Raw genomic sequence first — 27,416 nt, forward strand, 5'->3', positions numbered from 1 at the left:
TGCAAAGTTGTTCTTAACTTTATTACAGACATGAGTTACTTAAATATAAAACAAAGCCTGCAATTAGCTTTGTAAGTTGTCTTCTCCCAAAGTGCCTCTCAGTCAGTTCACACCCCGAAAGTGCAGGGCAGGTACCAGATGCCTGGTCACAACTCCAGCTACCAGCACTGGCTTCATCTAAGAGAGGGCAAACCCCTCCCAGTGTCACCGCCAGCCTGGGGCCCAGGGAGGGCAACAAGCTCTGCAGACCGCAGCCCAGAGTTACTGCTGCCTTGGTAAGAGCAGAGCAGACAAAGCAAAGGTCGCTGTGCTCCTCTTCCCAGTCACAGAGGCTGTGCCCAAAGCAGCCATTCCATGAGGTAAAGGTGCTGAATTACATGCTGGTGTTCCGTTGCACCACACCATGCCAGCTCAGCGCTGCAGAGAGGTACTGACAGCTATTTCTGTTTTATGCCACGTTAGCAGTGCAGTTGCTGTCAGTTCTGCTTAGCTCAGAGGAACGCAGAAGTCCCGTGCCAGGCTCTGCAGCAGACTGTTGGGAGCCACTGCATGCAGGGTTGAAGAGAGGCCACCTCCAGAAGTGCCATCATTCACTGTGATCACCATTTACTAATGCACTGATCACTCTATAGCATCTGAGTGACTCACCAACAAAGCCAAGGCTGACAGGAAGCAGAAAGGGGACGTTACATTGATGCATCCCATCTGACAGGGAAACCTGTCTCTGCATGGGCTACTTCTACCAAGCCACCTGCCAAATTAGCAGCAGGCAGAGCACATAACTGCAACCCAACAGGGAGATGACAGGGGCTCAGGAATCAGCCAAATTTGGGCAGAGCCAAGTGCCTGCTGAGGGCAGCTGGGCTGGACAGGGATGGAGACTCTCATGAGTGTCACTCACAACAGCACAAAGCCCAAATAACAGCCCCCTCCCTGGAGGGACAGCCGTCTTGGCCACCAGCTGGCTCCTGCCCTTTATCAGCTTTGCTGTTCTGCATGTGCCTCCCCCTCACCGCCTGCCTTGGACAAAAAGCATTCAAAGATGAACCTGTCTGGAAAAATCCTGAACCAAGTCAGCTGCAGCAGCCTGAAAATCAAGGCAACGCTGCCATGCCATAAGCAAGCAAAAGAGTTCATGTTTACTCATCCTCTTCCACTTCAGCTGGCTTTAAACTGGGAGAGGGAAATTCATTTTTAGGCAAGATATAGTGATACTTCTCAGCTGAATCAGACTGAATGGAATGGTGCACAGGCAGAAAAGGGGAGTTAGCCACATCAAGCTAACGAGAGTACAAAGACTTACACTATCACAAACCTGGAGGCACAAGAAAAACAAAGTATAGAAACAGAGCCAGATTCGTTGTTTTGGTTTTTCTGTTTGTTTGCTTTTTTAAATAGTATCAATCTTTCCTGGAGGGACCACAAAACACCCAGCAGGTCAGTCAGTCAGCAAGAAAGCTCTTGTGGGGAGAACACTCCAGAGAACCCTGCAAGCACCCAGACTCCTTGCAATTTTGAGCAGAGATTTCTTACAGCACAAGGGCCTTGTCTGGGGGAGGAAGAAAGAAACCAACTGGAATCAGCTGTCAAAATCTCCATGTGGAATACGATATATTGGCTCCTCTGACACCATCATGTTTTTGCAACTTGTTGAAGACTGTGGAACAGGAGTAGTACTTACCCAGAGCTGTCATAGCAATTCAGTAATGGTTAATGGCCTTCAAACCCTCAGATGAAAAGCACCAAAATTCCAGGTACTGCGGCTGCTGCACACAGCTCACTTCCCCGCTGTGCCCAGCACCACCAACTATGGTTGCACTCCTATGATGGGGACAAGGTTTGGGTCAGCTCAGCTGGGTCAACCTGCCAGCTGGCCCCCAACCCTCCTGATACCAGAGTTCCTTCCACCCACAGAAGCTCCGAACCAACACAGCTATGAACCTTCACTACCGAAGTAACCTATGCTTATCCTGCAGCCAGTGTCCTCCCAACAAGTCCCCAGCCTGGCTTGCTGGCAATCCTGAGGCTTTTACCCTGCCCTTAAACTGTGTTACCATATAATTCACTCACAGGATGAGAGTACTCTGCCTGGCCTTGTATGGTGCTGCTGACTAAGGCAGTGACACGAATGAATACTTTTTAAGTGGGGTTACTCATAAATGTGGGCAGCTCCAATGGTGAAAGCAAACACCAGTTGGCATAAAAGATGGACATTAAGAAATTCAGTCATCAGACCACAAATTGATTTGTAGCACACCCAGCACAATTCAATGCATCTGTAGCTCCTTACTGTATAATAGAATCCCCCAAAATCATGTACGTAACACAGCATGACTTGTAGAAAGCTTCAGGGGCAAAAGGAAGGTGTCATCAGTGTGCTAGAAGCACAGTTGAAATGGACCCAGCAAGCACAGGGATAATATACAGAGCAGAAAACACTCTCCAGGGAAGCCTCTGCCCACAAAGGACTGTGAAATGGGATCAGAGAATGGCTCCTCCAGCTTGCTTAGGTCATCTGTCAATATGCTGTTTACCAGCCTACACAGGAGTGAAACCCCAGCTCAAACCTGTTACAACCTCAACTGAGCACTGCAGTCTGAGTTTCAAACATGTAAGGATGCCTGGAAACATCACCTGCATTAGACCTTGAAAACATCCCATTATGTTATTTCATAGATGTGCACTAGGAGGCTATAGGGCTTCCAACAGCATTCCCAAATGGATGTCCTTTATTTATCGAACTCTGACCTTTCAGCACATCTAAGAAACCACCAGGCAAATTTCAGCCCCTGAAAAAGCAGTTCAGCAAGAGATATGATGTTCCACAGGACAGGTTCTTCCCACCTTTCTAGTCCTTTATGCATAAACTCAAATTGTGTACCAAAGTCACTTCCACATTATGCTATCTAGCAAAAAGTGGAGAACAAAGCCAACTCGCTTTCCCATTTCTGCGGGGTGGCACACTGTTCCCAGTGGAAGCATGGCCAGATCTCCAGTCCAGCTTCCAGCCACTGCAGCCTGCAAATGCTTTGTGCTGTTGGTTCTCCCCTGTGGCCTGGTAACAGGCCTACCCACTGCCCCCTCCCCCTGCCCCTACAGCAGCAGAGCAACATCTATGCCCATGTGGGCCCAGGCACTTTTTTGAAGCATTCATTACTTACGTGATGAACAGTACTTGTCAATTCAGTCACAAAATAGAACCAGGGAGCTTTAAGTAGCAAGAGAGAACCCAAAGAACACAACTTTTGAACACATCCAGGACAGTGCACATTAATATTATTACAATAATTATTAATACAAACTAAGCAAAAGTTATTACACAGTTAAAAGATAAAGCAACTAACTGTAAAACTACTTAATATAATGAATTTATGTATTTATGGAAATTTGCTTCTCAAAACCCCACAATTTCAGAGCAAATGTTTGTTTTATCAGAGCAATCTGTGTTAGTCTGGTATATTAATGCATGTAATAATTGGAAATTCAGAGTGCAGCCAAAATGATTGGTCCCTGGAGCGATCAGCAAACTAATGTCTGCCAAAATAATATTTTTCTTTACACACCGACTCCAAATACCAAAAACCTTAAAACAAAGATATGAATTACATCCCAAAGTACAAATGCAAATAACAGAGCACAGTGACATGCAGATTTCTTTGTAATTTCTCATTTCAGAAGAACATCAGAAATTCCAACCATTTCAAATGAGTCTGGAGACCACCACCTGATGAGATGAGATCAAAGCTTCCATTCTTTTTATGCTAAAACAGCCCACGAAGCAAAGGAAAAAGGCTCAGGGAAATATTTACATGACTGATACGTATGCTTGGATCGAGAATTAAATACAGAATGTCTTCTGATCTTCAGCAACATGATCTTCCACGCAAAACAGCCAAGTCATCTACAAACATGTCATACCTTTGAAAATACAAATCTTGATGCAGAATTCACTGCATGTCAGAACTCATTGTTTTGATTGGAATTTGAGGAACAAGTGAGCAAGAAGTGAATTAAAGCCAATTAGTTACTATAATTGCCATAATGTTGTGGGAAAACAAAGACCACAGCCTTTGCTGGAGGTTGGAATACACAGAGAGGAAACATTCACTGGTATTTTATTATAGTCTAGAAGAAATTGAGAGGAAAGGAAATTACTCTTCTAGATGGAGTTAATGCAGGGTTCTTATTTGAATCCAAGCAATTTTACGATTTGTCTGTACATCACACTCAAACCTGGTATGCTTAAAAATGGCAAGATCTTTTTCATTATAAAGCATTAGCATAATATTAATATAGAAAGGTTATCTTTTCACGATTCTGCCATGTTTCATTAATAGATATGTAGGGCTGGAGGCAACAGAGAAGCTGAGAACTGATTTGAAGCAGTATAAAGAGGAGGAGTGAGAGCAGGAGTCTGCAATTCCTGAACCTGACAGATCCAGCAAACAATCTCTGCAGTTCTAGCACTATCATATTTGTAGCAAGTAGCTTTCCTTCTCTTAGCAAGCACGGACAGTATAAAGAGGCGGTATCACCTGCTGCAAGCCAATGACTTTTGGAAGGTAGCTGGTTCAGTGGCAGCTTGAGATTAAAGCAGTAGCTTTTCCACCAAGCACCACCGTCAATTTCAGGTGCATGCAGGGACACAGTGTGGTTATTTTGAGGTGCCCGTGGGGTTTCTAACAGCACATCCCTGCCAGAGGCTGAAGCTTTGTCAGAGAGCTCAGTGAAAGGGCGGCAGGAAGAATCAGCCCTCCCTTCACAGCGAAGGATGGCCAGACGATGGGGTCTCCCCAAAGATGCACAAGTCCTAAACTAGCCTTGTTGAACTGACACACAATTTAATTCAGCAGCCTTTACCTCCAGCAGCACCACTGGGATCAAACTAATGAACATTTACAACTTCCACTGTGCGAGGATTTTGACATAGAATGAACTAACACACGCTTGCTCCTCTCACATTGCCCATTTTGTCTGCTTTATTTCTTTTCCATGCAATGTGTCCTGTGTTATCCACTACCATTAGAGGACATGGACTGTTTGCTGTGAAGTATATCAGTTAAAGATAAGATTTACTAGTGATTTGACTTTTGGAGACTTCTACACCACCACAGAAAAACACAGTTACAACAAATTAAACACTAACAATATTCCAGTTCCAAGTTATTGTTTTGATATTTTAGCAGGAGTAAGCAAAACAATTTGTGAGAACAGCATGAACATGCGGTGCCTACCAAGGCTTCAATACAAAACAAATTATCACCTTTTGCAGACTCAAAAACTTCTGATGTTTCTCGGCCATTGCCTCTCCATAAAATCATCAAGTAAAGATGGTCCCCCCCCCAAATAAAAAGCCTGCTTCAAGACTGTAGTTTGTACAAAGAGTTGATCTACTGATCCACTTTACTTTTCCCATCCCAATTAAGGAAGTGCCAAGTTCGATGACATTTGCTGCGTTATAGTTTCATTATGCAAATCATCTCTTTCTGAGATAGCAAACTTTCAACTGTCCTTGGTGGCTTCTCCTCTGGCAGATGAACTAGCTCATGGAGGCTAACATTTGCTGTTCTTCTGCAATGCTGTTTAAGCAACTTTAATGAGGCTCAGTTGGAAATGACTTCACAACAACAATAACAAAATAAACCTTTCTATTAAGTAACTGGGACTGTTCTTTCTGTGATTTGTTTTTCTCCTGAAATACAAAGGACGAGATGCTAGCTTAAGAACTGTAGAGTGAGCAGAAGAGAGAAAATGAAGGGGAGGAGCACTCTGAAGTCATTTTGGAGAACATGCTGTTTAAGAACAATATCTTTAAAAACAATAGAAGAAAATTAGAAATAAAAAGCATGACAAAGCAAAGGAAAGCAAACATAATAAATTAAATATATTAGAAAAGGCCACTGTTATCAGATAGTAAATCAGGGCTAGATGCAGCTTCTAGGGATCAAGAAGATATAGGGAGCTGGCAAACAGCAGTCTAGAGCCAGTAGCTCAAATGAAGCTTTACTCACAGTTATTATTTGCTTTTTCCATACACAACCTAAGATCCCAAATACAGACAACATAGAATGATACTTGTTAATATATAAAATAGAAACATAAGGAAAGGCAACAGAAGCCAAAGAGAATAGGACAACTGCTGACTGTGTATGCAAGCAATCTCCATGCTCACCAACACCAACTTATCTGTTCCAGGAAGGATAAACCCCAACACCAGGCACCCGCTGGTCTCAAATGGAAGAGTGAAGGACCTTCCAAAAGGAACACATACTTGATTATCTCACCACAGTGAAACTCCCTGGCCTCTGGGTCAGGCCACTACAAAAATAACTCAACAGCATCCACCAGAAGAACTTGTAAAAACAAGCATAAATTCACCATTAAGTTACTGTTCAAGAAATATTTTAAAAGGAAGAGATGAAACAAGGAGACTTATAAAGAACTACATTTATTTTTCTTTACAGCAAATATCATAAATAGAGCTGAAACAATTTTCACCGTGTGCAAAATACAGAATTTCCATGTGAAAATTTAAATACAGCATTAAAAACTATTTAATAAAAATATTCCATTAAGATTATAAAGTAAAGCGAAGACAGAAGATGTAGGAAGAGAAGGACAGAATCCTCACTGGCCAGGAAGAGCTAGGAAGACTCTGTAACAGAGGGTAAAAAAAAAAGCACAGCAATGGAATGTGGTTTGAAATGGCAGACCTTTATGTCATGACCTTCATCTTAAAGCATGCTGAACTTAGCAATAGAACACCACAGTCCTGAAATTCATAGGAAGGTGTCTCCTAACCATTTTCCAGGTATTAGTGCTTAGAATATAGAGAGGTTTTGTATGGGCCCAGAAAGGGAACTTTGAAAGCCATCAAGACAATTTAGCATGCCCACACAAATCAGTACTATTGTTTAGTCATGCAAACATACAGGTCAGCAAGATAAGGACCCTGCAGTTCTCCTTCACTCTTGACTGAGTGTGTGAAACAGGAAAAGTGGCACAGTACATATCTGACACCCTTCCCCCCCCCCCCCCCCTCACCCTCTCCCCCCACAAGCTGCTGCTTAGATCTATTCCCAGTCACCATGCCCTTTGAAGGGCATCCTTAGCAAGTAAAGCTGCATTGTGACCATATCAACCACAAGCACAGGGCACTTGCTGGTCAGGATGAACCCTTGTTTCTTCTTTGGATTCATTTCTCCTTTTATATTATTGTGTGATTACACAGACTGGAACGTATATGAAAATATACATACAAAGTAATTGTACTGATTTATCATGGAGAGTATTGACAGCTTCTCATGCAGCAAGACAAATCCATTAATCAGAGGGCAAATAGGGCCTTGTTAGAGCTGGTATCAGTTAACAAAACAACTCAAACCAAAACACTCTGGTTATAAAAATTCGGCATTTAGAAATTAAGGACTGAAAAACAGCACACATCTATTTCTGTTAGGCCTGCCTAAGTATGTTATTTGGGATGGAAGACTGGAGCTTGTGTTGCCCTGGCTATGTTTTCCAACAGAATCCTTTTGTAAAATAATTTTCCTCTATGAAAGCAAAGAAGCGCTTAGAAAGAGCAACACAGCTCAAATGTTGGTTGCTCACTGAATATTTAATCTCAGTGAAAATTTGCTCATTGAATATATGAGTGCAATAGTAATAGGTGCTCATGCTATCCAGGAAAATCGCCTGGCCTTTATTGTCACCTCATTTTAAAATTTCCTTGAAAGAAATAAGAAACATTTCTTTCAAGAATCAATTTGTTTACATGCCTAACTTACCTGAAAGACACAAGGAAAGTAAGTGTACATGCACAGACACAGAAGGAAAAACATTCTCTACAGAGAGAGCAGAAATAATCTTTTACAGAACTATGAACTCAGCAACAGGTTAAATGATCACGCCAAAGCTTACATCCATTAATATACCAGACACACACAGTTTGCTCCGAAATGGTATTAAAAAATAAAAGAACACAAGATCAATGCAGTGAAATGCTGCCAAACAACAATGTTAGTCACACAATTTTGGAACTGGCAAGCAGAAAAATCACCTGACAGCATAAAGGCTTCAGCCAGTGAGCGGGTGCAACACCGGAATGATGAATTGGACTGAAGGTAATGAGGGAGATTGACAAAGAGAGCAAAGGAAAAAAAAAAAAACAAAACACAGAACTTAGCTTGGATATATAGAAGAGCATCAGTAAGTTCACAGAGAAGAATTGACCAAAATGAAATTGCCTTTTTTTCATTAAATCATAAACAAGGACAAATAAGTATTAATCTTATTAACACGAGTATTAAGTTAGAGTGAAAGAAAAAAACAAACTATCAATTTGACTATCAGATTGATACCAATAAACAGCCTACCCCACAGCCTCCAGAATCCCAGTGGAATATGCAGCGTAATTAGAATCCCACAGGAAAATGGTTTTTATTTTATATGTTTCTTTGTTTTTTTGTGCCCTCCATGAAGTCTTTTGTGACAATTTAGGGATTTTTCTCCCTATTATATAAACTTATATATCATCATGACCATCTTTTCTTTTGTGAGAAGAAAATGCTTTCTTCTACTAAGATTTGCTTCACTTAAATAGTGAAGGTTAACTATTCCTTCCAAGATTTCCAAGTTTCTACTGTGTCACCGTTTTCTGTAAGCTCACCATTACACTCACTCTGCTGAAAAGCAGAACATTTTCTTGAAGGGAACAGCAAAAGAAAACATCAGGAAAAATGCATTCTGCAAGACCATGCTGTTGACAAACTGGAATTGGAATTGAGAATGAGTCTAACTGTAAAACCTCACCACTGAGCAGTTTGCTGCGTTGCAGGAGTACTGTGGTAAATCATACTGCAGATTTTTTCCAATTAGAGTGAAACAACACCTGGCATTAGCAATAATGTAAAAGTGTGGACTGTTTCGAAGTAGATTTTTTACATGCTATTAAAGAGACAGATACATTTATTTATGCAGATGCTTACCATGTTGTTATAATGGTCTTTGTGTCCAGGCAATATTCTAGCGAAGTTTTGCTAAATGTACATGTGAACATTAATGGCATTTTTTTTTCAACCATACGCTACCTTATACCTAAACAAGTTTTTCAAGCTTTTTTTTTTTTTTCCCCCCAAGTTCTATGCATACTCCACACAATTTCTCCTGGAGATACATAAGCACTATAAAGTGGGAAAAGCTTTATCCTTGTAGTTGAACAGTTACATCAAACTATCTGGAGGAAAAACCCAGTTTGTCATTTATTTTAAACAGAACACATTTCATTTTAATACTGAAGAGACAAAACAACTTTAAGTCGCTTTTGCCCACATTCACTTAAAATTAAAAAAATGAATGTACAAAAAACAATCACCCAGTCTATAAGAAGCAGTTATTTGGGACCACTAAAAGGTCATCCTCAAACTCCGGTACAAACTGAACATGAAATTATTTCCTATTACTTACGTCACGTTACGTTGGCTAGAAATAAATGTCACAGATACTTTTCATTTTAGGCTATGCATATCATAATATTAATATGCTTATTATTTCTTGAGTAACATCTTAGTTAAATATTTCAGTATTTTAGAGGCAGAGAGCATGCTTACCTCACTGGCTACCTAGGCTGGGAAAGCAATCAGAATTTGGGATGTTCTCACTGTCTCCTCGTTGTTTAATAGCCCTGCTTAATCTGCTCCTGACAGCTATTGATGTTCATTAAGATAGACTCTGATGAGAAACACCAGAAAAATTCATTTCAAGTCTGCTCCAGAAAACAGGATTTCATCTTTTTGCTATCAGCTTTACATATTGAAAAGAATGAAGTACCTGATTACGAAGCAATATCCTTAGAATAAGTTTTTATATTTTTTTGTTCATTCTAAACTTATTCTTAAAAAATTCCACAGATAATAGGATCGGTGCCTCTTTGGAGGCAAAACAGTTGTGAGTTCAGTAACATATGAAAGCTCCACAACTTAGTATTCCTTGAAACAGCTGCCTAATGTAGAAGTCTTGAACTGAGGAATAACTCACATCTAATAACACTACTAGTTCCTTTGATGTGTGTTTTCAATCAGGCCTTCACTCAGCTAAGATTTGCTCTTCAGATTTATTTCAAAATGTTAAATGAATTAGTATTACAGATTAGATCCACTATCAACAAAGGGTGTGAAATGCAAAAGGCATGACTAGGAGCAACATGAATTTAACACATGATTTTTTTTTTTGAAACGTCATGCAAGTCATGAAACGTCATAACCCAGAGAAAAGATGAAAGCAAGAAAAAAAAAAAGGATGCGCCATATTCAGGTTTCAAAACCCAGTTATTTGTCATAAGTATTCCCCAAAGATCTGAAAGAACAAAAACTCTTTCTTTGTCCAACAACAACAACAAAGCAGAGGGGAAGAAGGCTTTTAAAATGTACCTGTCCCCCAATGGTCTGATCCCAAACAGGATCAAACAGAAAAAAAAAAAAAAATTAAATATCCTTCATCCGTCTCTGTGTTCTGGAAATGTGTCTGGACACCACCCTTCATATTTTAACATACAGTACATTGTACACTGAAAATTCTGATTGCACCTACTTCATATCAGAAAGAACAAACTGTTCATTTAAGTCACATGTTAAATTGCCAGTAAAAAACAAAACAAAACAAAAAAAAAAGCCTCAGGAAAATAGTGAGGCCGTTCATTTTGAAAATCTGAAAGGCACAACTGAGCAAGAAACACAGAAAAATTTAAACCCTACAGAATCTTTTTGCCCATTCAAGCACATTTTCAAGGGATAGCTCTGCTTCCCGGTACATATGAGTAAGTACCTCTAGAAGAGCACAGAGGAATGGCACACCAAGGCTCAAGAGTTCGTACAGGTAGGCATAGTTATATGCATTGTCCCTGAAATGAACATTGGTAGCGTGCAGAAAACCATGCATCCAGTTAGAGAGGCGTCTGGGAATGTCAAGCAGATCCCTTGTCACCCGAAGGGGCCAGCTTAGAGTGCGCCTAAAGAAGGAAGTCAGGATACCTGGGGACCTGTCCTCTGGACTGCTAGCAGTAGTTAAAGCGCTGTCTGTGGTGGTCTCTGTAGGTCTGAGCTCTTCTTTCCTCCATGCTTCTGCTGCCTCCTTTTAAAAAGCATTACAAATATATTAAATATAAATTTTTAAAAAGTACAAAGTCCAGTCTTTGTTACTGTTTTTTAAAGTTTTTATATATACAGTCACTTCCATCTGTTACGTTCAGCTTTATAGATGAAGAGCTCATTTCCACTGAAAACCAGGCTAGGCATACTGCACTCTGCTCCAGATACAGCTGCCTCAATGTTTTCTGTGTTAATGATATAAGCAATACGTACCTTACACTGGACCTGTAATGTTGCTCTTCTCTTTCGGTGTTTATTACTGATTTTGCAGTGTGTAAAATGAGGTTTGCAGTAAAATTTTCCTAGAAGAGAAAAAGTAAATTGTATAACCTTTTATCTTTACATCTACTGATGGGAACCCCACTATTCCGTGCATTAAAAAATTAAGGTGATTAACAGTTTGGCAGCAAAAGCAATGGGAAACCATCTGCTGGTTCTGCATTGCCCACAGCTTTACAGAATCACAAAATCATTTTAGTTAGGAAGGGACCTTAAAGGCAATCTAGTCCAACTCCCCAACAATGGAAAGGGACATCTACAGCTTGATCAGGTTGCTCAGATCCCAATCCAGCTTGGCCTTGAATGTTTCCCAATATGGGACATCTATTACCAATTTGGGAAACCTGCTCCAGTGCTTCATCACCCTTACCATAAAAAACTTCTTCCTTACATTCACTCTAAATCTCACTCCACTTAGTTTAAAACTATTTCCCCTTGTCCTGTCACAACAGATCCTGATAAAGAGTCTGTCCCCTTCTTTCTTACAGCCCCTCTTTAGACACCAAAAGGCTGTCAAGTCTCCCTGGGGCCCTATTCTTCTCCAGGCTGAACAGCCCTATGTCTCCTACTAGGATGGGCTGAGAGAGGTATTCCATTCCTTGGATCCTTTTTGCAGCCCTCCTCTGGATGTGCTGCAAGAGGTTCATGTCTTTCCTGTTCTGAGGACTCCACATCTGGATGCAGTACTCTAAGTGAGGCCTCACCAGTGCAGTGCAGAGTGACAGGATCACATCCCTCACCCTACCCTGCTGGTCATGCTTCTTTTGATGCAATCCAGGATACAGCTGGCTTTCTGGGCTGCAAGGGCACATTGCTGGCTCATATCCAGTTTGCCATCCACCAGTAATTCCACAGTCCTTTATGTAGGGGCTGTACTCTATCCTTACATCCTCCAGCTTTTACTGATAGTAGGAGGCTGCACTGACCTAGGAACTCTGATGTGGTTTCTTTAACAGCATACAGATTTTCATATTCATTAAATAAGGTAAGGCCTTACATTAATCTAACACACAGGTTTAAGACTGATAAATAGCAGAAAAAACAAGATTCTACAAATGCCAAGTCACAAATGCAGTATATCAAGCAGCAAAAAGACAAAGAATCGGTTAAAAGTCCTTGCAGAAGGCTCTTTAGACTGCAGAAGTGCCATCTTTGGCCTTGAGACTTTAATCCTTTTGTAAGAGGAGATCAGGTCAGTAACTCAGTTATACCCAAATCATTTGGAAATAGCAAGGGAATTTTTATATACTTCAATAACTTCCATCTTAACAGAAAAAAGCAAGCAAACAAAACAACACATAAACCCCTGCCCCCGAGCCTCAGGCTGTAGGTGGCAACAAGAGCCCAAGATCTGAACCTCCCATTCAAAAACTGACTGTAACAAAGGGCACTGCTCCTTGGCTAGTACTACTGCTTTCGCCTCATAAACTACTACATCTTGAAAGGAAGAATACCCCCCGTATAAATTTACCACTGCTCTGACTTGTCTTTGGAGATCACTTAATTTAAAGGCTAGTTATCAGTTATCAGTGGCAGATAATGATAATTCTGTATTGTTGGCAGAGAAAAAAAAGTCACTTTTCCACTCCCACCCCAATTTTGACCTGTGATTGGACAACCTGTAATTTTGCCACTTGACTTATTTTCCAGTGATGATTTCTTCATCTGAAGTTCAGATGTGTCTGAATGGGCTTCTTTTGAAAGAAGCATAAGGACTCAAATATCAGCATGGACTACTCCACTAGGTCTTTTTTTCTCTGGTCCCATTAAAAGCACCAATATTCAGACATTTTAAAGTATTCTTTAATAGCTTCTTGTATTACCTTCTTCAACATCAAAGGCGTAAATTCCTAAACGGAGAGTTGTAGAACATATTTCACACTTGAAGCACTCCCTGTGAAAGAAGTGGCCTTCTGCACTCAACCGCTCCATAACATACACCCGTTTTTTGCAGAAATAACAAATGTCACTCCCCCCAATAGACTGAGGAAATTCTTTTCGCAGAGATCCCTGTTAAAAGATAAAAATAGAAACACATATGAAGCCTTTACAGGACACCTAGATATAAATTCTTATTGAAGTAAGAAGTTGCTTTAACTGCTTGAAGTTTTACACAGCCCCTTCTCCACACACTATTAAAAAATGCATCCGTCAGCTTTTTTATTACTTGTAGGCTGCAAGTCTGTAGGTTTAAAAAGCAACTCATAAATCAGACATCATGAGACTCAAAAGAATGAGCTGCGGCTGGACTTGCACCCAGCTTTCCACCTTGAGCTCACAGGGGCTTCATGGTTGCTCAAGTATAGGGGCAGCACCAGGTCCAGTGCCCTGTGCTGTACTGACTCACTCACTTGCAATCATAGCTGCAGATGACATGTTTCGCAGATGGGAGTGAAGGCAGACCTTGCCAACCTTGAACAACAGGGACACACTAAGAGCTAAGCAAACCCTTAAGTCCATCACAGTAGTACTGAAGTCATACTCAGCTTGTAACAGCTCTGTCTCTAAGGAAAATCAGACTTGCGCTTTAAGTTGAAGGAAGGAAAGCCATCAGTTGGACATGGAGGCTCAAACACCATTATCAATATCACCCACAAATGCACTTCCCCTCTCAGCCACATTTCTGCCTGTGCAAACAGCCCAAGCTGGGGCTAAGTTTGTTTAAAAATGAGTTCCATTCCTACCATGGACATTCAGCATTCTTTAAATTCACTGGATTTTGAAATAAGACTCATATTAACAACACGGATATTTTGGAACTTTTTGTTGAATTTGGCCAGTTAACTACATTTTTTTCCTAATTGTCACAAACTGTGTTCTGTAGATCTACATGCAAAAGGCACAGAAAAAATGAATTATAAACAGAACAGTGGGTGTCCCTTCACTTATTAGAGGCAGGCATGAAAAGGTTTCTTTGCTTTACTGTGTTGTTCTTAGTTATAGGCCACTACACACGGGCACCCATCCCTCCTCTTTTACAGCTGCCACCATCTCCCCATTCTCTCCTCACCACATGAGGGTACCATGCTTCAGACAAAGGAGCTGCAGGCCTGGCAGAGCCCACTCAGGTTCAGACACCAGCATGCAGTCCACACAACTCATCTTTAACTTGCCAGCAAAAGAAGACCTTGGAACATTTATTCAATGCTAAGTTTTAGTCACAATTGTTATGGTCATGAGTCACACTCTTGTGCTTAACAGCTGAGAATCCCAAATAAAATCTGCTGTTAGTTGTCTGTTGTGCTGTGTTGGATCATTTTGGACTATGAATCACATGAAACCTCCCAGATGGACAACCATGCAAATAGAAAAGTATAGAAATACATTTTAAAAAATACAGTGTGAACAGAACAGGCCAGATAGTCACAGTGAAGCAGAAGCAATCAGAGTTTAGTGTTGGCTAATAAGTAAGCGTCAACACCACAACATCTCAGACACAGCTTCCCGATACCTGACATCTCTGAGCACTGGAGACAGGAAGTGGAGAACAGGGAGTGAGGCAAGAACCTGTAGCTCTGTCCAAAGACTGCTTCTGAATTCAAACAGGGTCATGTCAGAGTTTAAAAATAGCTTTCTTCAAAACGAAGCATGGTGATTCAGCATTTGCAGGTTAAAAATAATTGCATAAACACGTACTGTACCGATATTTTATTCAGACGCCACCTTGATTAATAGCCATTTTCTATTACTAACTGTACCAATAATTACATTTAATAAAAGCCTCCTGAAGTTTTATTTCATGCAGGCAAATAATAAAAGTGTAAGTAGAAAGCATTGTGAGCAATGCTTCCAGCATACCCACATTATCAGAGGATTCTGCCAACATGCATTCGATTCCTCAGTAAGCATTAGGCTAGTATCTTTCCAGATGCCTAACATGCTTCACAATTAAGATCTTAAACTAGGAGGACACTCTAGAAAACACTGCTTGTAAGTAAAGTTTTTGTTTCTCTGTGAGTTTAGTCTTACCAGCTCAAGGGGGGCAATTTGTGGCTTGGGTCTGTGATCATTCACATACAGATTGACAAGAACTTCAGCCATAGCTCCAATTGCACGTGAGACCTTTCCTACAGTCATCTAACCAGAAAAGGGGAAAAGATGAAGAATTGAAGGAAGATCTTTAGTTACTTGAGAATTTAAAAAGATGAGAACGACTTGAAAACATGCAAATGAATGAAAGCAATGATAAAGACAGGTTCTGAGAAAAAGCAGAGGCAAAGTCCAGCAGAGCACAAGCACATTCATGCATGAACAGCACGATCCAGCTGGTGGCCACAGGAGGCTCCCAGGCAGACCACACACTTCTCTCCCTGTGGATGATGGAGAAATTGCTGCTTGAGCAAATGCTGCTCCTGTAGCACAAGGCCTCCTGTTGGGACTGCAAAAGGCACAGGGCATCTGAGCCAGGAGCTACTGCCCAGCTACTACGGAAGGACTGTTGTGATAAATTAAATACAAACAAAAAAAACCTGCCATTTTGACTTTTTAGAACTCAGTGTTACAATTCAGAAAGGAAGGTGGTGACTAAACTTCATGTTCACTGACCTCAAAACTGGTATTTCAGGAAACATTCTACAAAAACCTCCTAGAAGTCTCGCACAGATTCCTCTCTGAGCATCAACAGTGTGTTTATTTCTCCCTCTCTCCAATGACTTTTAGATGTGGCAGGTGGGTAGGTAGGCACTCTAGTTCTCTCTTCACAAGGAACAGACTGTGAAGACTTCATAGATTTACATGAAGGTTTGTTACTCAAAATCACATTGCCACTAGTGATTTTGACTTTACCCATAACCTCTCTGGAAAGCCAAAGGCTGCAAGAAACATTCTGATTTGGTCAGGGATCTGATGCTCTGCTTCTGAAGCCGGGATATTTTTTCTCCTAGAGGACTGCTGACCTTGTACTTTATGTTCCACTTGCTCCTCCACTGAGCCCAGACTTTACCTCTCATGTTTCTAAGTGAAAGCAGTTTTCTACTGACATCATATCATGTCTTGCTAATAGTATGATTTAAAAATAAATCAGAAAGTTACTCTGAGGACAAGGAAAAACAATGGTTTTAAAATTCTATCAGGCTTAAAAGCAACTCTAATGCATTGTGGGCATCTTCAAAAATTACAATGAAAAAAAATATTCTTGCTAATAAAAAAAACCAAGTGCAGGAACTTGAGAACATGCCCAGCCCCCTACAGACTCCCTTATTCCTTACCCCCCCCTTATGCTGTATTTTAATTTGTCTTAATATCCAGGCAGACATAAAAATATATGTGAAGACAACAAAGACCATTCAAAAGACCATTCTTTACCATTTGTTTTTGTTTAACGTAAAACAGACAAACAAAAAAAAAAAAAACAAAACCAAAAAAAGACCCCAACAGTATTATTTAGTATCTGCATGATTTTGGGGGTAAAATAAAGCTTTCAAAGTCTGTTGAAACAAAGAGTTTACCTTGAAATAGCAAAATGCTAGAGCAACTAGTTAAGCAACAAGGCTATGCTTAAATCACAAGTACTTGAATATCAGGAAAAGTATCCCTCAGCCTGAACTACACCTTGCAATTCATCAGATGGGTTGATTTCTGTTCTCCACCCATTGGAGCAATTTGTGCCACCATTAGGGGAGTCAAAACAAGGAAATTACATGTTTATACATACATTTTACAGTGTTATTAAAAGGAAACATTTGTGTAATTTAGATGAAGTCCATATTCCATGTAAAAGCAAATGGGATTTCCATCTAATCTGGCAACCAAAAGACTGCTGGCCACTCTTGTCTCATAATCAACAACCACCAACACAAAATTGTGGCTGCTGACCAGGGAGGAGGGCAGGAAGCAAATGGACTTGAGGACTAATGATGTCTCACTTTAGTGAGACTGGGTAACAAGGACACATTACTGGGAGATTGCTATTGGTTCCCCTTATCCAATTAGGAAGGTGGGCAAGTAAGAGGAGGTCAATTTGCAACTGCCCCATAGGGGCAGCCCTGTGAGCACCTACCAGGAGCAGGAGCCACAGTAAAGGAAAGGTCAGGGAGATTGATAGCAGTGCTGCTCAGCAAGGCTCGTTAGTGATAACAGTACAACCACCAAGTCACCCTGTGTCCTCTCTAAACCTCATTCAGCTTTGGAGCAGGGATTTTGATGACAAGGTCTCCCCTCCACAATGCAAATGTAAAACACTCACTGCAGAAGAAAGGGTCAGACCTCAAATCTGCATACCAGAGGCATGCTCCTTTAGAGAACCTGTCAGCTCTTTCTTCAACAGCACGCTGCTAAGTTACCCCAGAAACTCAGATTCAGTAGGTTTTGTATTTCACTCATGCTCTTACTACTGTTGAGAACAGTGATGTGCATGGTGCTCCACGCACACATACAACTTCATACTGCCGAGGCCACAATCAATATAACAAAAGGCTACTGCTCAAAACTCAGACACGTTATTCCCAGTAGAGCTTTAAGTACTTTGTTGTCCTGGAAAACAATCTTATGAGTTATCTTACACGGTGAATTTCAGGAAACACTTCAAAATCCTCAAAGTGTAGTGACTTACTAGGAGTGCTGAGTTCTCAGTGACACATTACCAAAGCTTTTTAGCAGGTTGATCAGGCTGAGAAGAGAAAGCTGCCTCCTGCATTTCCCTATGCTATTACTTATAACACCACAGCCAACCAACTAGTAAACAAACCTCTTTCATAAAATGAAGGAAATATGTTTCCTGTTTCCAGCTGCATACAATGTTTCCCCTTTATTGTCACATATCCTTAATGATTTTCCTGGTCTTACTTCACTCTGGGGGTGATTTATTTATTTTTGATTGCATCTGCTACATATATTTTACCTCTGAGATAAACAGCATTTGAATAATAAGTTACTCTGTGTAGGAAACACCCAAGCCTTATTTACTGCTCATAATTAGAGACGTCACTGAAGGGAAGCAGTTGATACAAACTCAGCAGGCAGCAAAACTTAATGATTACAACGTGTTCATAGTTCCTATGATGTGCTGCATGGATACACCCACATAAAGCTCACATCAATACAGTGTTCTGTAGGTCAATCTAAATTTTAATAGCAAACAGGAGAAATCAAAGCCCAGTCCATACTGTAACATTGTTAATATTCAACTTAAGTGAAATATAACAGCTGGCCCAACCTAGAACGGAGTTTTACTGACAACTTGCATATATTATGACCCAGAAATCGATCCTTAATGAATGTGAGGGTGCTGATATTCATAGGTCGCATCTTATGAAGTCTTAATAAATAAATTAAATAAATTATACTTCAGTATTTTCTGTTCCCCTGCTGGGATCAAGCTGATATACAAGAACACATAGGAGCTCTTTCTGTTGGCCTCTCTATCCTGTGGCCCTTTTTCACACTGAAGTTCAGACCTAATTAACAATAACTCTTAGAATTCACATTGCAGTCTGTTCTGGCTCCTACAAACCCACCCTCAAAGCAGTATAAAAACAGCCAGTAACCAACACATACAGTTAAGAGGTCCAAATACATTTTATAAAGCTATCATACACACTACTTCAAAGTGTAGTTGTGTAACTGAAATATTATCTTTTTTTTTTAATGTATAAATAGATAATGCTGCACATTTAGCATTTTATAGCACTATGACGTGCTGATGCTTTGAAAAGTGTGTGGTCTTAAAATACAGAGGTATCACAGGGTTGAATTAACTTCACAGTACACAGTATGGAAAAGAAAATGTGAGCACATCCGTAAGCACTGTCATGAGGACATCATTAACACAGACTCTGGCATAAGTACAAAGGGACATTAAGTCCATCCTGTCCTCAGGGCAGGATTTGCATTACTCATGTAAAGCTAAGGTATGCTGGTACAACCTGCTCTGAAAGGTGCCTGTGCTGCAGATGCAAACTTCCCCTGGCACCGTGCTCCCCACTATCAAAGGGTCCCTTACCCCCCATACCCAAAGCCTGATCCAAATCTGCCCTTCTCCTGTGACACCTTATTATGTCTGCAGAAGGCATAGGAACATCCTCTTATTTGTCAGCAGCCTTGCCCAACACCATGACTGAATGACCCTCTTCCACTCCTGTCCATAACCCACTTGTGCTCACTACCAATACCAGAAAACTCTATGTTATTTATTTATTTATTTTTAAAATTACTACCTTCCCCACTGAAATATCTACAGTATTGGGGTTCATTTGAAACTGCTTTAGAGGGGGGAAAGAGGATGTTAGACTGCTCATTATCAGGCTATTTGAAGTTCTCAGGTATGCTGTGCAGCTGATTTAGCATGCTTAGCTGTTGTTATTTAGCATGCAGTGCACAAAAGAACCTGAGTCTATTCAGCTCCATGGAGCAGCGTATTAGGCATCAGGATGTTCTGGCATGTAGATCTACAGAAGAACATACCTAGTCCTATCCAAGCAACAATTTGGCAAATAAGATCAATGTGTATTTGCTGCGCTCATGACAGAACAAGCTTTTCTAGTCTCAGTTTTGCTTTGCCATGCCATTACCTCTGAACAGAGAATTTTCAGTTACAGTAAACACACCAAATGAACTCATGTAACAACAAAGTATCGGTACGTCATTTAAATACACTGGTAACTAATAAAAGGTTGTGAAGGCATTTTAAACAAAATGCTGTTGAATTAAAAGATCCCAAACCAATCATTTATGCCAAATGCTTTTTTAGAAGAAGGAATTTTAAATCCCATAAAAAAATCCCTCTTGCTGATGAAGAGATTCCATATGATTAAGAGCCCAGTTCTCACATGCTAAAGGTTAGCTCACATTGTTTTTTTGCTCTTTACATCAGCACAGTCCTACTCCAAAGCCTATGACAAACAGGTCCTGATGTTTCATAAGCCATTACTTAGTTTAAAACCCACCACATGCTTTATGTCCTAGGTCACAGAAAGCAAGGACTGAATCTAGGCAAAGCAGTGACTTTGAAGCTGAAGGGGATTAAAGGATTACAGCACTTAGGCACCTGCTGGACTTGCAGTGTCCTTGGAGGGCTGTGTATCCTGTATTTTCCAGGGGAATGAGAAAGGAATGGAGCTTTCTAAATGCACCTCCAGCTAATCCAAGGAACATACCTTTGCAAACTACATGTCATCCTAATATCTACCTGCTTGCTCCATCTGTGAACCTGATTTCAAACAGCATCAGTAATATAGTGGGAAAACAAACAAAGCAGAACAAAATAGCACCAAAAGTAAATAAATGAATAAATAAATAAATAAATATTTGAGACCAATTCCACTTAATGATCCTGTTGAACATCCATCAGACAGTGTCTGCACTGGGTTATGGCAATCATTCTCAGTGCTTCAAGAAACATCATGTTTCCACCTTTAGTCCCACGCGAAGGCAATACTCCTATGCAACATTCCTACGTAGTTCCGCAGTGTTGTAGTGTTCCCATACTGTCGCTACATAACCAGGGCAAAGGAAAGGGAACCTGGGCCTTTTATTAGCCCTAAAAAACTGAAAAATATCCAACTTTCCTCAATTAAAACACTTCTGAAGCAAAAGAGTATGGAAGCCACCTCATCTTCCACAGATAGAAGTATATTTTAAAACTAGCATAAGCAATAACAGCTGAATTTCTTATTCACATGTTACCAAATTGCTTTCACTAAGCCTGTGCTGGATTCCCCTGCATGAAGCTTGCATTGCAAAGAACTGAGTTCTAGCAATTAACATGCAGAAGTGAGTTTAAAGTATAAATAAGTAAACAAACAAAACGGTGAAGTCTGGTTGTATCAACATGTGCTTACACAATCCTAACACACATCCTCTATTTAAAATAACCATTATCACCCAGGTTCTTCCCTGCAGACCCAACTGACAGTCTTATAAAGACAAATGCCCACCCAGTACAGTGAGCTAGTCCCCTAACATCCAGACAGATATTCTATGTGAAACTATCTCTTCGTTAAGCATTTCCATGGCATTATCTAACAACAGAGCGCTGAAATTAAACATCAGCACAAAAATTTCAGAATTTAAGCCAGACCTTTCTCAATTACTTGTTCTATTCTTTAGCTTTATAGCAAAACCATTTGTTGACTTTCCTCTTACAAACCATGCAGAATTCACCATGATGAAAACTGAGGTTTAATTCTAATATGAAATACAAACTATAGAATAGATCCACCGTGCAAAGGCAGCACGTTTCATCCAAGCCATTTCTCAAACAGCCTTACCACAAGTTTGGATTTTACAGGAAAAATCTGTTAATAGAGTACCTGTCTAGAAGGAAGAACAGGGGAAGCTGAAACTACAGACGATGGAGAAGAGGCAGCAGCTGAATCATGAGGTGGAGGGCAAGAGGGAGTTGGGGGCTGAGAATGGGATAAGCCTTTAGTAGGCAGCTTATTCTGTGTAGAGCAGAAACAGAGGAGAGTTATCCAAGAGAGTGACATTAGCACAGGTTAAGAGAATAACTTCACTGTCATGCACAAGAAAAAAAATAGCTACAATTTTGCACCATTCTCTATTTCTGCATAGTGAGGAGCCATTGAAATCATCGTGACAAAACCTTCATTTCAGATGGTATTATTATACTCAGCTTTCTTACAAGAATAGTTACAATGGGCAATAAGTTAAGAAAGCATTAAAAAAATGCTACATGCCAGATTTCACTGACTGAGAGTTACTGCTCACCAATTCATTAGAAACAGTGAGCCACTCGTGCATACTTGTAAACAGAAGGCATATTCTATTCTAAGACATTTCTCTTATGCTAAGGTTCTCTGACCAGCTTTACTATTACGACTGTGTTTTAAGTCAATTAAATTATGTAATAATATTTTAACTATTTTTTTTACTGGATTCAATGGAATCCAAATGATTTATCAGATCTACTCAAAATGAAAAAAAAAGGATAAAAGCAAAATCATGGCTTTTTTTTTTTTATTTTTTTAATTAAACCCAAGAATTCTAAAAATCACTCTTCTAACTCAGCAATTTTGCAGGTACAAAACCTAATATTCACCTTTGGAAATTCCATGTATCCAAACAGTGAGGCAAGATGTGCTGCTTTCTCTTTAATGTTCTTTTTATGGAATTCTCTATTTGCTATGGTCTGAGCTCTTTTCTGCAGTAAGACCCAGGAAAGGAAAGCCAAGGAAAGAAAGAGAGAGAGAGAGAGATTTCAGTTAACATCATAAATATAATCAGAATACAGCAAGTATGCAGAAAGTATAATAACTGTCTTAATGTAACCTAAAATGAACAGGTAAAAAGCAAGCATATTCAGGGAAAATACAGCATGCAAATTAAGACGTGGTTAAGAGACAGAAAGGAAAAGAAATTGCTTATCACCTGTTTCATTTTTTCATCCAGGTGCTGAAGACGCTCAAGCACTCCAGAAAGTACAAATGCAGCAGAACAGGCAGATGCAAGATTTTCAGATGGTTCTGACAGACTGCGCTGGATATCTGTTTTTTCTATAGCCTTTGGTCTCCTGGCCATATGATCAGAACCATTTAAAGACTGCTTGGTTTCCCTGACCTCGTGTTCAGTTCTAGCTACCACCTGAAACTGGGAAACACTTGAAGTGAAAAATAAATAAATCTCGTTTCTGCATTACCATGCAGCACATTTGGTTTTAAAAGATGCTTCTGGAAGCACAGCACAGTCATGCATGGAACTAGAAATGAAATGTTCTGGATCTCACAGCACTCTCTCCATACTATTTACTGCACATATACCTGCTTATGCCCATGCACAAGAATAAATCATCACTGCTTATGAAAGTGATGACATCTTCCTCTAAATTTATCCCAGTTTTTAACCAATAGCCCCTACACAGAATCAGTGGAGAAGAACATGACAATGTGTTTCCTTCTAGTTTTGTTTTAGTCAAGATCTTTTTAACATCACATCTGCCTGAAACCAGGGAATGAACCTGTAAAAATATCAGCAGTAGTCCTTGCTGTAACTCTAGATCTAATGTAACATGACACAAGATGTAATATTGAAGCATTTTCTGAGAAGCTCAGAATGGGTTACTGATTTTAAAACTTCATGTGAAAGAGTTTTTGAAGCAATTGAACTCAGCCAGTTCAGCTTCATCAAATTCAGTCTTAATAATTACTTTCCAGTTAGTCTTTTCATGACAGTTTTCTACTGTATCCTATCTGTCCAATTCAAAGAAGTTATACAAACTTTCCAAATTTCTCAGAATTAAAATTAAGAAATGCTAATCCCAATCAGTGCACAGTGTGCTCCCAGTGCTACAGAACAGCACATCTGCCTTAAAAATAATCAATTCTCAGCGTGTTTATGAATGTGCATTTTTCTTCAAGCTGTCCTGAAGAATTTCAATGCAATTCAGATCCCACTTTGCTGCAGACTAGTCGTGGAAAATCACTACATAATATTTGCTAACCTTGGAAATTCTAACAAAGTGAATTAAACCAAGTACCCAAAAATTTCACTCCATGTATATGATGCTGCAAAAGAGTTTCCAGCAGTATTTCTCACCAGTTCTACTTATAGAAGTAGAAAACTTAGTCATTAAAATCAGATTTTCAGTGCTAAGCACTTAATATACTGTGCTTAATGCACTTCGATATACTGCCAGTTTTCTCAGAGTGGAAAACTTTCTTATTACAAACATCACAGAGCATCATGTACACACATAGATTTTTTCTCAGCTACTGTTGTGCTTCTCTTGCATGTTAAATGCAGATATGCAATGATAATTATACAATTTGAAGTCCAGATGTGATTATACATAAATCAACATCTATAGGTTATACAAGTTCATTCCATTCAGTTACTAATTCCTTCCAAAAGTTTTCGCATCTCATCAAGAAGGTCTAAAAAAAGCAATGAACTTCATAGCAGTTTTCCTAAGTCTTAGCTAAGTATATCTGTTAACTCTGTTGATTACATACAAACATAATTTTATGTATTTTGTGGTTACACAACTTCAGTGAGTCCCCTAAAGAAAGAGAACAGTAAGCTTGTCAAATGTTACCCAAGTGAGTTCCTACCTGCCTTTTTGGTTGAGGTGGAAGAAGACTTGGATCTTTAGGTTGAGCAAAGCGAGGATTAACAGGAGAATCAGAAGAGAGCTGTGCTGTTCTATCTATTTGCTCCTTGCATAGCATTTTTAAGTTATAAAGACAGAGTGGGGAAAAAAAAGAAAAAGAGGAAAATAGTAAATAGGATTCCAAGATATTCTGAAGAAGAAAGAAATAAAAGCTGTTTTTAAAGAGATACTACTACAGAGATTCATCGACATGTTTTGCAAATTTCTGTCCCCAACTCATTTTATTAACCTTTAACCTATTAAGCCTCAGTGTCTTTCTTGTAGTGAGGAGACCAAAACTGAACACAGTACTAAAGGTGCAGCTGAGTACAGAGATCACATCCTTGTTCTTGCTGGCCACATTATTTCTAATAAAAGCCATGATGCCATTGGCCTTCTTGGCCACCTGGGCACACTTCTGGCTCACGTTCAGCCAAATGTCCATCAAAAAGACATTTAGTACTCTCTACTCACAATGTACAGGCAAAAAATTCTGCCGATACCATACACAGACCAAGAGACTCCTGTACAAATTAAACTTTTAGAGACTGCTCTACAGATTTCCAGACTGTGAAATTCCACTACATGATATTAATATACCCTATGTTGTATTAGAATGCAACAATCTATCTCCATATTAGTTATTCATATTCATTCCCTAATTATTAAGAGGAATACCCATTAATTTGCATAAAAAATTTAAAACATGAAAGAAAGAAAATCCACTTCAAACAAGTAATAGATCCACTTCTCCCCCCACCCCCCCAAATCTACCATCACAATCATATGGAGGGACTACTGTTTAATTTCAGAGGTGACTTTGATGTTCATCTATTACCTACCTGCCTCCGAAAAATTGTATTTGGAGCATTCTCTTCAAACTTTGCCAACAGTTGAGTTGCCATTGATTTAACTTTATTCTGGTTTGTTCCTTCTCTACCATCATTCTGTTCTTTCCCAGCACTTGTCCCTTGGCTTGAAAATCCTGAGGCCTGCAATAAAAGAACAAATAATTTTTCTCAAGTTGACCAATGACACTAATAAAGGGAGAAAATAACATCCTAACCAGCAAAGAATCAACAGTATCTTAAAAGATAGAGTTGTAGCCAAGCTACAACACAAACTCTTCAAACACAGACACAAAATGTTTAAGTAAGTTAACAGCAAAAAGGAAAAAACCTTATATTACTGTATATTGTATAATGTATATTCTAGTGTCAGAAAGAAAATGAACTAGTGTGACTGACCTAAAGCTCTTATTTCTACTAAACAAATAAATGTAGCTTCTCTTCAGTCTACAGAACAGTGAATTCAGGTTTTAAAGTGACAGGGTTTTTGTTTGAGCCCAAGCCCCAGCCTTCTAATTCCCACTGCCTCCTCAGTTCTGGTGCTTTGCAATGAGCTGGATAGGTGCTGACACTGCTTAACACCAACCTCCTCAAAGACACCAAAAAGACCTTTGCGACGTCTTTTGTTAGTCTCATTTTCTTCTGTTTTCCCTTCAACCTGAAACAGGAAAGCCAAAACAAAATATCTGGATTACTACACAAGTTATGAAATTTACCTAATCCATTCTTCCCACAACAGTAGCTTCCATTTCCAGGTAAGCGTGGTCTGGCCCCTGTTAAATAACATGACCATGGGTGAGCAGTGCCAGCAACAGCACTCATTAGCAACCCATCTAGCCCAGCAGGATCATTCCACACAAGAGAAGCCCTGCTGGCAGTAGTCATGTGTTTATCAGCAGCACAGGAGCCCCTGTCTGAGAGCTCATACTCAACTATGATGGAGAAAATGCTTAAACCTGTCCAACAGGGGGCCTGCAACTCTTCATCTGCTTCCTTCAGTACTAATGAGTTTGTAGTTCATAAAGCAATAGCACACTCTTGAAGAAAAAGGCATTAGAGCATTAGTTATTCTGTGAGTTTTTATCTAGATTACACTGGTTTCCAGATGAACAGCACAATCCAAGGAAACTCTTCCACTACAGATCCCCATCTCTTTCGGCCTAAATTTTCATATGCAGGACATGCATTCATGTTGTAGATATATCCCTTTCTTTTCACAGAATCACTGGAGCTGGAAGCAACCCTCAAAGATCATTTAGACCAACTCACCTGCAATGAAAAGGGAGATCTACAAATTGATCAGGTTGGTCAGAGCCCTGCCCAGCTTGATCTTGAATATCTCCAAGGATAAAACACACACTAACCTTCTCTGAGCAACCTGTTCCAGTGCTTCACCACCCTTACTGTAAAAATATATATATTTTTATATTCAGACTAAATCTCCTCCTGTCTTTTAGTTTAAGACCATTTCCCCTTCTCGTATCACAACAGAGTCTGTCCTCTCCTTTCTCTTAGGTCCTCTTCAGTCGCTGAACAGTTGCTATGTGATCCCTCCAGAGCCTTCTCTTCTCCAGCCTGAACAATTATTGTCTGCTTATTTCTCCCTTGTAGGGTTCACCTATCCCATGATGGACTTACACAGTAGTCCTTAAGCAACCAAACTGCTTATTTTGTTCTCAAGCCATGCATGTACTCAGTTATTTTAGTGGAGATGACACAAGCAACATTTCATGCTTCAGTTTGCCCAAATTTGCAAAATGGTTAATAAACATTGCATCATTTCTTATTGAATTCATTCTTAAAGAGCTGACAACATTTATCCAGAGTGGTTATGGAGATTTTTTCTTTTCTTTTCTTTTTTTTTTTTTTCTCTCTCCTTGTAAACATCGTGCTTGCCTCTATTTTATGAACAATGAACCATATTCCATTTATTTGTGTTTGCCCACACTGTAACTCAGAGATTGCTCATCCAATTTGGAGAAAGTAAAAGAGAATAAAGAGATGGATCAAAGAATACAGTCTTCCTTTATTATAAAAACAGCATATATATATAAGTCATTATGGAATGAATGAAAGTAATCCCAAACAACTTCTGGGCAAACA

At 39.7% G+C, this 27,416-nt stretch overlaps 1 protein-coding gene across 1 annotated transcript in view; it reads right to left on the reverse strand.

Moving 5' to 3' along the window:
- The window catches only part of MICAL2 (microtubule associated monooxygenase, calponin and LIM domain containing 2), a 119,040-nt gene that overhangs the window by 35,801 nt on the left and 55,823 nt on the right, over window positions 1-27,416 (reverse strand). Inside the window, exons 15-24 of the mRNA XM_032445211.1 lie at window positions 25,900-25,971; window positions 25,308-25,457; window positions 24,428-24,532; window positions 22,749-22,967; window positions 22,420-22,521; window positions 21,671-21,802; window positions 15,393-15,500; window positions 13,247-13,433; window positions 11,358-11,446; window positions 11,028-11,127 (exon numbers count right to left, since the gene is read on the reverse strand). Coding sequence (XP_032301102.1) covers window positions 11,028-11,127; window positions 11,358-11,446; window positions 13,247-13,433; window positions 15,393-15,500; window positions 21,671-21,802; window positions 22,420-22,521; window positions 22,749-22,967; window positions 24,428-24,532; window positions 25,308-25,457; window positions 25,900-25,971 — 1,264 coding nt within the window. The remainder of the gene's footprint in view (window positions 1-11,027; window positions 11,128-11,357; window positions 11,447-13,246; window positions 13,434-15,392; window positions 15,501-21,670; window positions 21,803-22,419; window positions 22,522-22,748; window positions 22,968-24,427; window positions 24,533-25,307; window positions 25,458-25,899; window positions 25,972-27,416) is intronic.

The sequence above is a fragment of the Coturnix japonica genome, chromosome 5, assembly GCF_001577835.2.
Source record: "Coturnix japonica isolate 7356 chromosome 5, Coturnix japonica 2.1, whole genome shotgun sequence".
Taxonomy (NCBI): Eukaryota; Metazoa; Chordata; class Aves; order Galliformes; family Phasianidae; genus Coturnix; species Coturnix japonica.